Raw genomic sequence first — 13724 nt, forward strand, 5'->3', positions numbered from 1 at the left:
CAGGGCGCTGCCTGCAGCTGCTGCTGCTGGTGGCGGCGGCGGCGGGGTGTGGAAGCCCTGTGCGCGGGATGGCGCCCGTTCCAGCGGGGCACGGGTACCCTGCCTCTTACTTCGGGTCTCTTCTCCTCTCTTCTCTTCCCATTCATCGCCTTGCCTTTGCCTGCGTACGTGCGCCGTGCCTGTGCAGTGACAACCCCATTGCATGCGCTTGGCGTTGATCGCGACGCTGCAGGCCGGTGAACTGGGGACAATACACGTCGTGGAAGAGCAGATCGAGACCGCGATCGATCGATCGGCTGGGCCTGGGCTGGCCACCTCGAGGGCTCGATGCTTACACGCACGAGCGCGATACCCTGCGCGCGCGGTGTTCTTTTCCTCGCCCGCCAATGGAGGCAGAACAAGTGAATTGCTTCTGTAAATAGGAAAGAGAGAGAGTAAATTACACTTCGGGTCATATATTTTTTATGTTTTGTTACTTTGGATTATGTATTGTTACCAAATGATATCTTTTCAACCGGGTGATCCACACGTAAAATGACACATGCATAACAGAGATGGTTTAGTTTCTTTGACATGTAGGCCACCCGATCTAAAGTGTAACATGTGACAACAATATATCTATTCCAAAGTTAGAAAAATACTGAAAGGATGATCCAAAGTAAAACTTTAGTAAGTATATATGGTCCAAAATGCAAATTACTCAATAATAAAAGCAGTAGTATGTTACTGGCTGGTGCTGGTAGCATACTAAAAGCAAAGGCTGAAAAATAAATTTCGATAAAAAAAAACCTCAAAATGAGCTCCAAATTTAAGGCTGAAAATTTAAATTTTGACTAATAAGTAAGCTAGGCGAGAAGATAAGGCCCATGGGCAACAGAGGTGCACGTGGTTAGTTTCATTGACATGTAGGTCAACCGGTCTAAAGTGTAATATTTGGCAACAATATATGTAGTAGTCCATAGTAAAAAAAAAAAACACTGCAAGGGAAATCCAAAGTGAGACCTTAGTTTGTACTGGGTTCCATAAAGCAAATTACTCAATAATAAAAGCAGTAGTATGCTACTGGCTGGTGCTGGTAGAAAAGCCATTTGCAATGCTTACCAGAAACCGCAGGTTGTAACCGTTTAAGCTTCATCAACGATCATATATGCTGGACAGGAGATGACACTTGCTGGATCACAACGCGGCACAGGGTGGTTGCTCCCAGGTTTAATTTGAGCATATCTTAGTTTTCTCATGCAGGTATATATCAATATGCAGCAAAGCTTAACTATCGATTCATTGAAAAGAGAGGTCACCTGTGAACTGACTCACCGCCCTTGTTCGTACCAAAAGAGAGACATATGTTACGATCAAAGAAAGATATATGTTAATTTTGCAGCACCTCCCTGTGCTCTTCATATATTTCGTCACAAGTGCTGGAATGCTACCATCCAGGCATTTGAGAGACAACCACTCAACATACAACATACGCATTCTCATAGTTATATGAAGGTAGCAGTGATAAATAAAGCCTAGCAGCAAACAAAACCTCGCTCCAGATATACACGCCTTATTACTATTGTATCAGTTGTACAAACGTTTTGGCAAGAGTTGGACAACAAATATTTTTCACAGAACTGTTCAAATTAGAACTGAACTAAGAAACACATTTTCTATCATGCACATGTGGAAGCTAGTTTGAGATCTAATTAACAAATAAACAGAGGAACAGAAGGCAGAACCGCAGGACAGCACAACTGCACAACTTGATAATTGCCGACAGAGATACAATAATGTCAGAATCAACCAATAAAACCAGGTCCTTCAGGATTGCATCACTTGGAAGTTTGAAACCCGACCTTTGAACTATATATATATATATATATATGTATCTCCTGGTGGATAGCCTCTTTTGGTAAGCTTCTTTCACTCTTCATGAGCTCGTCTTACCTGAGGAGTATCATCTTGCCCAGTAAAGTATATCATGACACCAAGAAGAGCGAAGACAAATATAAGAATGTATAGCGAGTTCAGGCTGACAAGAGAGTTCAGGAAACCCATGAAAGATGGACCGCTGACTTTCTTCTTTGTTGTTCTTCCTGCTCTATATCCCTCAAGGAATTGGCTTATTTGAGAAGCTTGATCACCTTCCTCTAACTTCTCTGAGCCTTCCACCTTTGGCAGAAAACATTTTTGGTTAATTACAGGGTGTAACAAGTTCTCCATTAGTGCTAACCAGCCAAGCAGAAAAAGATGTTTCAGAAAGATTATAAATAGACAGGAAAAAACTAAAAACTAAACATAATACTTCTATGAATATGACAAAAAAATATGAGCATGCCATGAATATGCATTAACTCGAAAGGTGGCTTTATCAGTAAAATAGCACAGGAAGGGGTTGCTGATGCTGGTGCAGGCATGGATTTCTAAGGTTCTCTACAATTATACTTACCACTTCATACTCCTCATTTCTATCCCAGACGATTAGCTTTGGCAGCTGTGAGCTCTTGGAAATATCAAAAGTCTCGACAAACTCATCCCATTGTTTGATTCCGACATACCCAAACACCAAGTCACGGTTCGCATTGGCAGCAGACCTCAAAACTTTTACCAACTGTGAAGAAGTTTCATCTGAATCATCCTCCATAATTGCAAGAACAACTTTTCTGTCATCATCATCCAACATTTTGAGTGTCTCTGTGTTGATGGGGACAGTCAAAGGAAGCAGGGATTGCCGTATAAAATCTTCCAAGAAACTTCCTGTGTGCACAAGAAAAAAGAATTACTACCACATATTTGCTACCAAGAAAATCATTGGTGAAATAGTATGAACAATTGTAGGTAGCTACAATTAATCACCCTTTGTTGACATAAGAACTCAGAAGTAATGTGATAGTTTGAATTACTTCATATTAGCATCAAGAAAAATATAAATTTATAATAATAAACACAAGAAAAGAGTAAAAAAATATAGTTGCCTAATAAATACCTTCAAATGGGCCATAAAATACACTTTGTTCTTTGTACTTTGGATGAAGTGAAACCAATGCAGGAACCTTATCAAAATCATAAGTGACCATGAAGTCCTCAGAAAAATCTTTTGCAACAGCAAACCATGCTCTTTTCTTGTATTTCCCTCCATAACCAGCAATCAACAACTCATTCACCCCAAACCCAATAAACATTGGAAAGCTCGTGCCAGCATTCTCAACAAAGCTCTTGATCGCAGAGTCCGACTCAAGAATAGAAACATCAGGTGCAACAAACTTATTAAGATTGCGGACAAGCGAGTCAGCTTTTCTTGAACCAGTGTATTCGATGGGGACCCCATGGATAAAAAGCATCAGAGTAGGGAACCCGCTGTATTCAGGAAAAAGGGAAGGAATATTAGGCATCTACACTGTCAAGAAAAACTGAACTAGTTATGAGGGAAACATCTTACTCCACTCCATATTTCGATCCAAGCTTCCTGTACTTATCAGCATTTACTTTGGCAACTATGATGGGCTCACTCAGTCCTGCCAACACCGGTGCAGCTTCATCTAACTGCAACAGTTTATTTTCTCAATCTTAAGTCCTAGTATAAAATAGTATAATCCACAGAAAGTTCCCTGCTGTCATAAGTAGTAAGCAAAGTGTAAAATTCGAGAACCTAGTAATGGCCAAGAATGAAACATCTTGATGCGTCTACAAGACAATATGATGATTCTCACGCGGCCATGCCCACAATCCCACAACAATACAAGGTCTGTCTCTCTACCTTTCCACAGTAAACAAAATAAAAAAACTCACAACAATTTCCTTTCTTGAGTTCTCCCCAGAGTAATCTCGATCATAATCAAAACGACGGCATATAACATCTCATTTGTTGTCTAATGGTCAACATAAGAATCGTAGTGACAATCCTAAAACTATATAATAAAAAAATTTATCATCCTTTACCCTTTCCCCTACACGCCCTAATCTGCAGTTCATGAGATCTCATCTCCGCCGACCAATTACGATCCCGGATACCTAGTCAAACCCACCCACCCCCACAACACTCGCTGCGGTGCTGACGAGATCCACTGCGGGCGGGCAACCACAGCTCGCAACAGTTGCTCACTCAATTCGCATCACATCACATCACATAACATCTCGCAACTTCTCCGCACGAGTTCTTGATACTGGTAACAAGCAAACACAGGTGGTGGTGGTGGTGGTCGAGGAGAGGGGAGTACCTCGGGGGCGAGGCGCTTGCAGTGGCCGCACCATGGCGCGTAGAAGTCGACGAAGAGGTAGTCGATGGCGCCCAGCGCCGCCTCGAAGCTGCTCTCGTCCAGCTCTATCACCCGCCCGTCGCGCGGGAACTCCTCGGCGGCGGCGGAGGCGGCGTGGAAGGAGAGCAGCAGCAGGAGGAGGAGGAGGAGGAGGGGTCTCGTCGTCGTCGCCGCCATCGCCGCCGATTCCGATCTCCGCCGCGCCGGAAGGGAGTGGTCCTGACGCCCACGGAACTTGACTAGTCTCTTGATGGATTGGAGGGGTTTATTGGGAAATTTTCGTATTGGCCCCCTCTAAAGTAGAAACGTGTACATTTTGCTCCCTACATTAGGATTAGACGATGCGAAAGTTAACCTTCGTTAATTAATTTGGAGCGAGTTGCGTTTCGAGCCTTTTTATCACCAAACTTTCACTCCAGAGTAAGGATAAAAGTGAGCTATAACTATATAAATTTATGTGGAAGAAAAAGATAAAGAAAAAATGAGAAGTGTTGAATCTCGAGTAATAGCTAGCTATATATTTGCTCTAAGACATTTACAATAAATTTATAAATTCATAGTTAGAGAAAGAGAAATGATAGAAAAAATATAGTCAAATCTATTATACATTTTAGTTTTAGTATGAGCTAATAGCCAATAGTTAGCTATTCTATTAATCTCGCTCTTAAATCATCCTTTAAGCCAATCTTTGTTTCGTATTTATTGCACTCTAGAGCACATAAGTGAATCACCCGTACACCGACAATCTCGCAGGCTTACATGTAGACCACCATTTGTTAGGTGAGATGGTTGATGTACTAAAGATGAGATTAGAAGTAAAACTTCAATAACAAAAGGTGGACAGAGTGAATTCCACTAAATTTGTTTACTCGAATTTTACAGGTCTTTTAAAAAGAAATTAGTCCATTTGCTCCAATATTCTTCCGTAAGACCCTACAAGACCTCGTTCGGTTAACCCCTGTGAGAGAGGGATTAAAAAGGATTTATTCCACACCTATGGTGGTGTGGAATTATTCCCCCTGAGGGCAAACACCTTGTACCCGTCAACATTATTTGACGTTTGGAGTATTAAGATTAGTACGTACTGCCTTCAACGTCAAATATTATTGACTGAAGGGAGTATATATCCCGTATGTGAATTCTAACTGACGTACTGGTTTGAGTCCAAAAACATGTGTGACCTCCAACATTTCCGACAGATTGGCAGATTGCACATCTCTACAAATAATCTGAAAACTATGTTCTGCAAAGAACGGACTCGTGAAGCCCTGAAAAGCACGCACCCGTGAAAATAATACTGTTGCAGGAAAGAACGGTAAGTACAGTTTTTCAGAAACTTCCAGCAACAATCCATCAGGCAGAACCATGACATAGACGGGCAGTGCAACTAAAATACAATCGTGGTTAGCATATTCAAGAACTCAGGGTCCGCTTCCATGTATAATATCCACATCACAGCAAAAGAAAACTTGAAAGGCGAGGTATACAAGTAGTAAACATGAATTCCAACTATCAGTTTCAATCACCACAAAATTTTTTTTAAAAAAAGATGAGTTAAAACAACTGTGATCACGCTGCCTGGTTTCTCCACAGCCAGGAAAGTTCATGCCATGATATTATTAACAGAAAATAGCAGTATTCCTACATCAAACGCCATGAAAAGGAGCTTACAACTTCAGGCAAGTGCAAAATAGAGTAACAAGCAATAACCAATGTAAAATGAAGTCCCAACTTTAACTTCGCGGAGTGCTATAGAAAGTAAGTTCATTATGTAGCACTTAGAGAGCTTATCCGGAGGCGGTCTTCTTCTGCTGGAAAACAACCGCATAAATTGGGACTCCGATGCCAATGCCAACTGCTCCCAGCACGGAAAGATACACCTTCGGCTTCTGGTGCTTCATCCTGTGCAAGTTGTACATGTGCTTGGCATGGAGGTAGTAGGGCTCATCATGGCCATGCCCTCCCATCCTCTTCATACCAGTGGCATGGAATCCACGAGAAGCTGTTTTATGCACAGAGAAGAGAATTCAGCAGTCAGAAGTGAACTAAAATAGTTCACAATTTGATGATACAGGAACAAGCCAAACATCTCGAAGGCAAATACACATCCAATCCAATAACTATATTTGAAGATACTGCTAAACAATAAAAAAGGAACAAGCCAAACATCAAAGATATATTTGATGATACTACTAAACATTAAAAAGAAGGCAAAATTTGTAACAGGACACTCAAGAAACGTGTACTTAGCTGTAGGACACTATAAAAACATGAATTGGCCGTAGGACATCACAAAAGAGTGGTAATTAGCTACTGGACACCGAAGACATTATTTTATTATTTCAAGTGGAAACGGAGGGAGAAAGAGCATTAAAAGTACTGAAATACCCCCGGCCACGAGCACTCCCTCTCCAGCCTCCTCGCCGCCCTCCTCGCCGACGCCGCGCACACCGTTCGCCTCAGCCTCACCTGGCAGCCTCCTCGCCGCACTCCGCCGTACAGCTAGGCGCGAGCGCGAGGCAGACGCGCCGCTGCCGTGGAGTGCGCCGTGCTGGGCACGCCACCTCCTGCTGTCGCCAGCAGCGCGGTGGGTGCGTACGCGGCGATAGCTCTGCTGCTGCCTGTGTGTGTGCAGTGTGCGGAAGAGGGGGTGCTTTGGCCTGCTTCTCGACGAGGTAGCTAGTCGGGTGCATCCGCGTCGTGCACTCCACTTCGTTCGTGTGGGATGGTACACGTTTACGGCAATGACAGCGAGGTGAGGGCGTGCATCCAGGAGGCCATGATGCCAAACAAAAAGCTGCAGTGACACTTACGCCGCACCAAAACTCCCTCTATCGAACACCTTGTGAGTGCACTGTTTATCTTCTTCCTCCAGACAATCGAGAGTTCGTGAGCCAAGTCACCGATTAGGGCTGTCAAAGGACAGCGGGAAAATGGGTCATGGGGGAGCCAATCAATGTGTCCCCAAATGAAGTAATCCATGGAAAGTGCACGGACACGAAGAACGCCATGAAAATATCGATCGAGCACGCCACCTCCGGCTCCGCCCCGATGGCCTGCGTCGGCCGTTGCAGGAGGCGAGGATGGTGGGGATGGGGTGAGCTGGTAGACGGAGGTGGCGGCGGCGGCCTCCGACTGCTCCAGGAACGCCAGGATGGTGGACGCGGCACCGGGCTACACCGGGGATGCGCCCGACGACGGGAAGAGCAGCGACGGCTAGAGTGACGTCGGGTCTGACATTGCCCGCAACAATGCGGCCGGTGGCAGGTGGTGGACGGAGACATGAGCAGGAGAAGAGCGCAGTGGAAGTGCGCCGCACTGTGCGTGGTGTGCGTTGTCGGGAGGAAGAGGAAAAGAAAATAGAGGAGAGGCTGACATCCTTGGCCCACATAGGGCAATCTGGTCTTTTTTGATTGTTTCTCTCTCTGTTTCCACCGAAAATAATAAAATAATGCCTCCGGTGTCTAGTGGCTAATTACCACTCTTTTATGATGTCCTACAGCCAATTCACGTTTTTGCGATGTCCCACGGCTAATTACACGTTTTTTGAGTGTCCTGTAGCAAATTTTGCCTAAAAAGAAGAACAAGCCAAACATCTGAAACGAAAATACACATCCAATCCAATAACCAACAATTCCAGGTCTCCACTCTTCCCCCATCCAAGCTACTCTGATTATATCTAAGATTCGGTAGAATGCACCATAGATACATATAACTTGACAAGATGGACACAAGTATTTTGATCCTTGGCAGAAAACCATTAGTAATACTGCTCATCATTAACATCACAGACAAATAAACTAGTTAAAAAACGGCAGCGAGCAGGTGACTAGACATTTTGTGAGAAAAACAGGTTATTTGCACAATACTCTCCTCTGCACAGATGAAAGCAGGGCAACGAAAACAAATATCAGAATTTCATCACAGTTCACAAGATGGCCATCCGTTTGATCATTTCACAGTGACGGCATATCGCAGATTCATCACATTCCACCGGGCTACGGTCGATTCAGTCACCACAGGCTAGCCCAAAAATCAACCATCAACATGGTCCATCGCGGGATTCATCCAAACAAGAATGATGTAGCGATTGATCTCATAAACGCCTACGCAAACCAAATCACAGCAGCCCAAGATCCATCAGCCCAACAAACATTTCGATCGCCAAACCCCCGATTCGCTTTCCCAGGAGTCGCGGATCTACCGTCCTACGCATCCAAACCACCACCCGAACAAAGAGAAACGGGAACATGCATCCATCGAGGCGAATCGCTCGCCGCCCGGCGCCGAAACCCTAACCAGGCCGCCTCGCGCGGTCAACGCGACGAAGCTCGAGGGGATTGGGGAGAAAGGAGGGGAGCACGAGGCGCTTGCCTGTCTTGGAGGCCTCGGCGCCGGTGGCGAGGAGGCGGATCCCGGAGCGGAGGCCGCGGTTGAGCGCCGTCGCCGTTGCCATCGCCCCTTCCCTGGTTCGCTCGTGTTCTCGCCTAGGTCGCCCCCGCCGCCGCCGGTGTAGTGGTTTGGGTTGGGTTGGGTGCCGCGGTTTCGCTGATCTTGGCTCCACCGGTTAGGTCAATCTCACCACTCCCGAGAGATGCGGGGGGACTGTGAGTGGGCTTCATATCTTGGGCCCTATCGCTGTATCATGGGCCGTGTGGGCCTCCATGGCCCTTCCTTCTCTTCCTCCTCCTCTGCTCCATGCTTCCATCACACTGCAATTTCAGTTCTTTCCACTGCACACCTCAATTCGGTACACAAAGGATTTCTGCCAAGTGCCAAGAACCAAATGTTTGAAGCCTTATATGCTATGGAACGATCACACTTGACACACTGATACTGATTACCTTGAGAGTTCCTTTTTGAGTTTTGATAACCAGATCGATCAGGTTGCCTCCTCTATCATGACGGAGATGCTATCAACCTCCTGACATATCTGCTCGATCAGAGGGTGATTGCTGTCGTTTGAAGAGAATGTGACGACCTCCCCCTTCAGCTCGATCCAGCTACACCCGGTCTCCTTCTTCAGCCCTCGTTCCTTCATGAACCCTCTGACGCTGGCAGCGCTGCTCCACATCTCTTTCGCGGCATATATGTTCGACAGGAGAGTGTACATTCCACCGTCAGAGGGTCTAGCCTGCAGGACATTTCTGGCTATGAGCTCTCCAAGCTGGATTTCCCCATGGGCGTTGCACGCGCTAAACAGTGTCTCCCACGCGTTCGTTCGATGGTCAGATGGGATTCTCCTGGTAAAATCATAAGCCTGGTGTATAAAGCCTGATCTTCCCAAGAGGTCAACCATGCAGGAGTAGTGATCAGATCTTGGGACCAAGTTCCAGTCTTCTTGCATGCTGCGAAAATGGTAGCAGCCTTCGTATAGGTACCCCTTATGTGCGCAAGCAGACAATATGCTTAGGAAGGTCGCATGATCTGGTTTAAATCCAGCTTTTGTCATCATGTCGAAAACTTTCAAAGCTTCATCAGCCAGACCATGATAAGCATATGTTGCGATCATGGCATTCCATGTCACTGTGTCCCGCTGCAAAATCTGCTCGAAAACTTGGGAAGCTTCACTGATTAGCCCACATTTTGAGTACATTGATATCAATGAGCTCATCACCAAAGCATCATGCTCAAAGCCAGTTTTGATTGCCCAGAGGTGTACCATTTTTCCACATCCGAGGGAAACGAGAGATGCACATATGGAAATAACAACGCTCAAGGTGGCTTGGTCAGGTTTGAGTCCTCCGCGGATCATTTCTGACAGCAAAGATAGTGCTCCTTCATCTTTGTACCCAGAGATCAACGTGTTCCATGAGATCGCATCCTTGTTTGGCGCTCTTCTAAACCAGGCATTCGCACTATCCATGTCCCCTTGTTGAACATATCCTTGCAAGATCGCATTCCACGATATCTGATCCCTGTCTGGCATCTCAGAGAACAACTTCAAAGCATCATCCAACCTATCATTCCGCACAAAACCATCCATCATCGTGTTCCATGCAACAGTATCACGATACGGCATGTCTTTGAACACCTTCCATGCAGCATCGACAGATCCGTTCTGCAAATACCCACGCATAATAGCAGTCCTAGATAAAACGTCCTTCTCAGGCATCTCATCAAACAGACGCTGCGCGATCCCCATACTGCCAGCTCGCGCATAGCCTGTGATCATAACGTTCCAAGAAACAGGGTTCCGTGTCTGCATCTGGCCAAACAGCACGTCCGCAGCCCTCATGTAACCAAGTTCAACATAGCCTGACAGCAATGCATTGCACACAGAAGTCGGAGGTGAAGGCATGCTGTCAAAGAGCTCCCTCGCTTCGCAGACATGCTTCCTCTTGATATAACCAGAGATCATCGTCAGCCACGACACATCGTCCCTTGACGGCATCATGTCAAATAACTCGCGCGCCCTCTCGATCATCCCGTTGCGCGCATACCCCGACACCATCGCGTTCCAGGAAACAACGTTCCTGTCAGGCATCTGGTCGAAGAGCTCCCTGGCCTCGGCGACCCTACCGCAGCGGGCGTAGCCGGTCAAGAGCGCGGCCCACGAGACAGAGTTCCTCACGGGCATTGCGTCGAACACCTTGCGGGCTTCCGCGAGCATCCGGTTCCTGATGAGCCCAGAGACCATGCAGTTCCAGGTGAACACGTTCCGTTCCGACATTTCGTCGAACACCCGGCGCGCGGCGGCAACCCTGCCCGCGCGGAAGTGCTCGTTGATGGCGGTATTCGACTGGAAGACGTCGCCGGCAGCATGTCGCTGCGGCGGGGGTGGCCCGAGGCTGCAGACGCGGCGGAGAAGAACGGGATCTCCATGGCGTCGTCGGCAGCGGAGCGGCCGCAGAAGGTTCTGGATGGCTCCCACCATCGTGCTCAGGAGGGATCCGAAGGGAGAGATCGATGCGTGGCCGCGACCGCACGCAGAGACACCATCAGGCGGTGGGGGGCGTGGCTGTGCCTGTGCGCGTGCGCGTGCGCTGCGGGCAGAGAGCTCCACCAGGCGGGCGCCACGGGACGCCGCGCGAGTCGCTGGTTAGCTCCCCGCCGCCCGCGCCGCCATCGATAGCTTCACCGAGCCGGCCGCCACGAGAGGAGGGAGGAAGGGAGGTGAAGGGGAGGAACAGAGAGCCGCGGCGCGGGAAGCCGAGAGATAAATAGCACTTGCTCCCTCCGATTTCATATTATAAATCGTTCGAATTTTTTTAAATCAAACTTACCAAATTTTGACCAAATTTATAATATACTAAAACGGATTGAATACATTGCAGAGGGTTGTACACACATCCACTGAATCTCTGAATTTCGCTTTGTCAGCTATGGATACATACAAGACCAATGCACACATAAGCAAACAAATGAAACACGAACAAACATACCGGATAATTTACCACTCTCTCCGTATTTTAATAGATAACACTGCTAACTTTTAAACATATGTTTGGATTATTTGTTTTATTTAAACATTTTATATAAATGTATAAGATATAAATCATGCTTAAAGTACGTGATAAACAACTCACAACAAAATAAAACGAATGGTTAAACGTGTAATAAAAAGTTAACGGTGTCGTCTATTAAAAAAGAGAAGTAGTACCTCCAACTAGTAAAATTTATCAGATATTTAATTATAATTTTTGTAGTACAAAGCTTGTTATCTTATCAGCCCATTAATGATTTCTTTTCACTCTGTTGTATTTACATAAGTATACTTTGATACAGGCCACTGGAGCTAATCTAGCTACGCTGGTGCCGCAGCAAGCTTGGCAGTTACATCCTTCATAATATAGGGGTAATTTTTGCTCATATGCTCGAGTCCCTCTGTCTTCACGATCCCTCTCAATTTTACCGGATCGTCGAGAAGACGCAAGCACTTCTCCTTAAGGCCATTGCAGTGGTGCTCCTCTGCGAATGCTAGCATGGCTATCACAGTCCTCTCATTCACATACTCACATAGCTTGTGTTCACAAATCAGCCTTAACCTCTCCATCTTATACCTGTTTGCTGCCGCGATCAGATCCGGTAGCATCGCTACCACCTCTCCTTCCCACTTCGGTAGGCAGTCGGTGTACATGTAGCAAAGCAGAACCACAAAATCATATGCCTCCATGTCGTTGATCCGTACAACGTCGATGGCTCTTGCCTTCTTCTCTGGGCCAAAGAGCTCCGCACGGAACACCGGAGATCGGGCCGCAAGCACCCACCTGTGCGCCGCGAATATCTTGCCGTCAACCTCGAACCTCACGTCGGCGCCCTCTCCGGTGGCGAGGAGGGCTCCGACATGCTGGCATAAATCAGACGGTGGAACCACTACCGTAGGTAGTGGCAGCGGCGATGGTGGTGGTGGTGGGGTCGCGGCGGTGACGTCGATGTCCTGTGTCTCCAACTCCTTAAAGACAGTGAGATCACACATGATCGTGAGGCAATCCTCCCAGAGATACTTCGATGATCTCTCCAATGTATCCCTCCTGATGAAGGACCGGTGCCCGAAGCCGTGGTCACGGAAGACGTACTTCAACCTATCCCCCGTATGAGCCGGCCTCCCTGCACGATCGAGTATGGTAAATGTGAAGTGAGCTTTTATTCCTTCGGTGATATCGTGCTTGAGCTTGAGGTATATGGATATGGAGTCTGTGTTTTCCAAGTGTGAGCCGTTGGGGTAGTAGCAGATGAGCCAGTAGTGGCCTCCGACTCGGAAAGATCGAGACTTGATGTCGCTGCCGTTAGGAAGCTTGTCCTTGGTGTGGGAGTAGCCATCAATCTTGAGAAGGTGTTGCCCGCTCTCGGTGCCAGCTATAATGGCAGAGGCAGACCGCACCGGTTTGCGGTTGTTGATCGTGGTTGACATTGTGGATTCTCTTCCACTTGATTATTTGTGATCGCTAGTGTTTTTCTGCCGCAATTCTTGTTGCTAAAAACTACATATATGTAGAGAACAGTAGCAGTTAGTGAGGGCCAGGGGCGAAGCTAGCATCAAAACAAGGGAGGTGCACTACCATTAAAAATGTACAAAATTTCAATGCAATACTGTATATTTTAGTGTTTTCAAGTGAGAAATTATGAATTTAGGGGGGTTCATGTGCCTCTAGCTTTAACGTGGCTTCGCCACTGGTGAGGGTGACAAACTTACACACATATATAGTTAGGCCTCGTCGGCATATATGATGCCGAACTACCCAATATTGTCTATCTAGTCTAATATTTGATCCTAACACCAACGAGGTTTTATGGAGAGTCAGTGTACATTGGATTTAAGTATTAGGCTAGTTGGACTAGAAAAAAACTAACTATATATTGGAAAATTGTTTTTTATCCTTCATTATACTTTTTCACTATGTTTTTTGAATTATATCCTAAACCATGCTGGGTCAGCATGTGGCTTTGATATAAATTACCTGGGTACATCCTAAGGGAATAAAAATGTACAAATGGAAGTAAGAGTAAGAGAACAAACTGGATGTCTAACCCTGGTAAGGT

At 46.4% G+C, this 13724-nt stretch overlaps 4 protein-coding genes across 4 annotated transcripts; all 4 read right to left on the reverse strand.

Annotated features, from left to right (window-relative positions):
- Nucleotides 1-1456: 1456 nt before the first annotated feature.
- Nucleotides 1457-4507, reverse strand: LOC127770316 (protein disulfide isomerase-like 5-2). Its single transcript, XM_052295980.1, has 5 exons — nt 4203-4507; nt 3425-3528; nt 2972-3342; nt 2435-2742; nt 1457-2157 (listed from the first exon to the last, which is right to left on the reverse strand). Exons 1-5 carry the CDS (start codon nt 4416-4418, stop codon nt 1909-1911), a joined length of 1248 nt encoding a protein of 415 aa, XP_052151940.1. The 5' UTR covers nt 4419-4507; the 3' UTR covers nt 1457-1908.
- A 1316-nt stretch (nt 4508-5823) lies between these two features.
- On the reverse strand, nt 5824-8813 carry LOC127770317 (uncharacterized). Its single transcript, XM_052295981.1, has 2 exons — nt 8616-8813; nt 5824-6243 (listed from the first exon to the last, which is right to left on the reverse strand). Exons 1-2 carry the CDS (start codon nt 8695-8697, stop codon nt 6029-6031), a joined length of 297 nt encoding a protein of 98 aa, XP_052151941.1. The 5' UTR covers nt 8698-8813; the 3' UTR covers nt 5824-6028.
- Nucleotides 8702-11375, reverse strand: LOC127770315 (pentatricopeptide repeat-containing protein At4g02750-like). The gene has a single exon (XM_052295979.1). The coding sequence runs from the start codon at nt 11116-11118 to the stop codon at nt 9124-9126; it is 1995 nt and encodes a 664-aa protein (XP_052151939.1). The 5' UTR covers nt 11119-11375; the 3' UTR covers nt 8702-9123.
- Nucleotides 11376-11988: 613 nt separating this feature from the next.
- On the reverse strand, nt 11989-13095 carry LOC127770842 (BTB/POZ and MATH domain-containing protein 2-like). The gene has a single exon (XM_052296625.1). The coding sequence runs from the start codon at nt 13093-13095 to the stop codon at nt 11989-11991; it is 1107 nt and encodes a 368-aa protein (XP_052152585.1).
- Between the last annotated feature and the right edge of the window lie 629 nt (nt 13096-13724).

Source organism: Oryza glaberrima, chromosome 4, assembly GCF_000147395.1.
Source record: "Oryza glaberrima chromosome 4, OglaRS2, whole genome shotgun sequence".
Classification (NCBI taxonomy): domain Eukaryota; kingdom Viridiplantae; phylum Streptophyta; class Magnoliopsida; order Poales; family Poaceae; genus Oryza; species Oryza glaberrima.

Bases quoted from the DNA above. Each gene is read 5' to 3' on its own strand.
- LOC127770316 (XM_052295980.1), bottom strand. From the start codon at position 4,418: ATGGCGGCGACGACGACGAGACCCCTCCTCCTCCTCCTCCTCCTGCTG. The intron at 3,343-3,424 runs GTAAGATGTTTC...TCCTGAATACAG, and splicing joins GGATCGAAATATGGAGTGGA to CGGGTTCCCTACTCTGATGC. The intron at 2,743-2,971 runs GTATTTATTAGG...TTGTGCACACAG, and splicing joins ATTTTATGGCCCATTTGAAG to GAAGTTTCTTGGAAGATTTT.
- LOC127770317 (XM_052295981.1), bottom strand. From the start codon at position 8,697: ATGGCAACGGCGACGGCGCTCAACCGCGGCCTCCGCTCCGGGATCCGC. The intron at 6,244-8,615 runs GCAAGCGCCTCG...TGCATAAAACAG, and splicing joins CGCCGAGGCCTCCAAGACAG to CTTCTCGTGGATTCCATGCC.
- LOC127770315 (XM_052295979.1), bottom strand. From the start codon at position 11,118: ATGGTGGGAGCCATCCAGAACCTTCTGCGGCCGCTCCGCTGCCGACGA.
- LOC127770842 (XM_052296625.1), bottom strand. From the start codon at position 13,095: ATGTCAACCACGATCAACAACCGCAAACCGGTGCGGTCTGCCTCTGCC.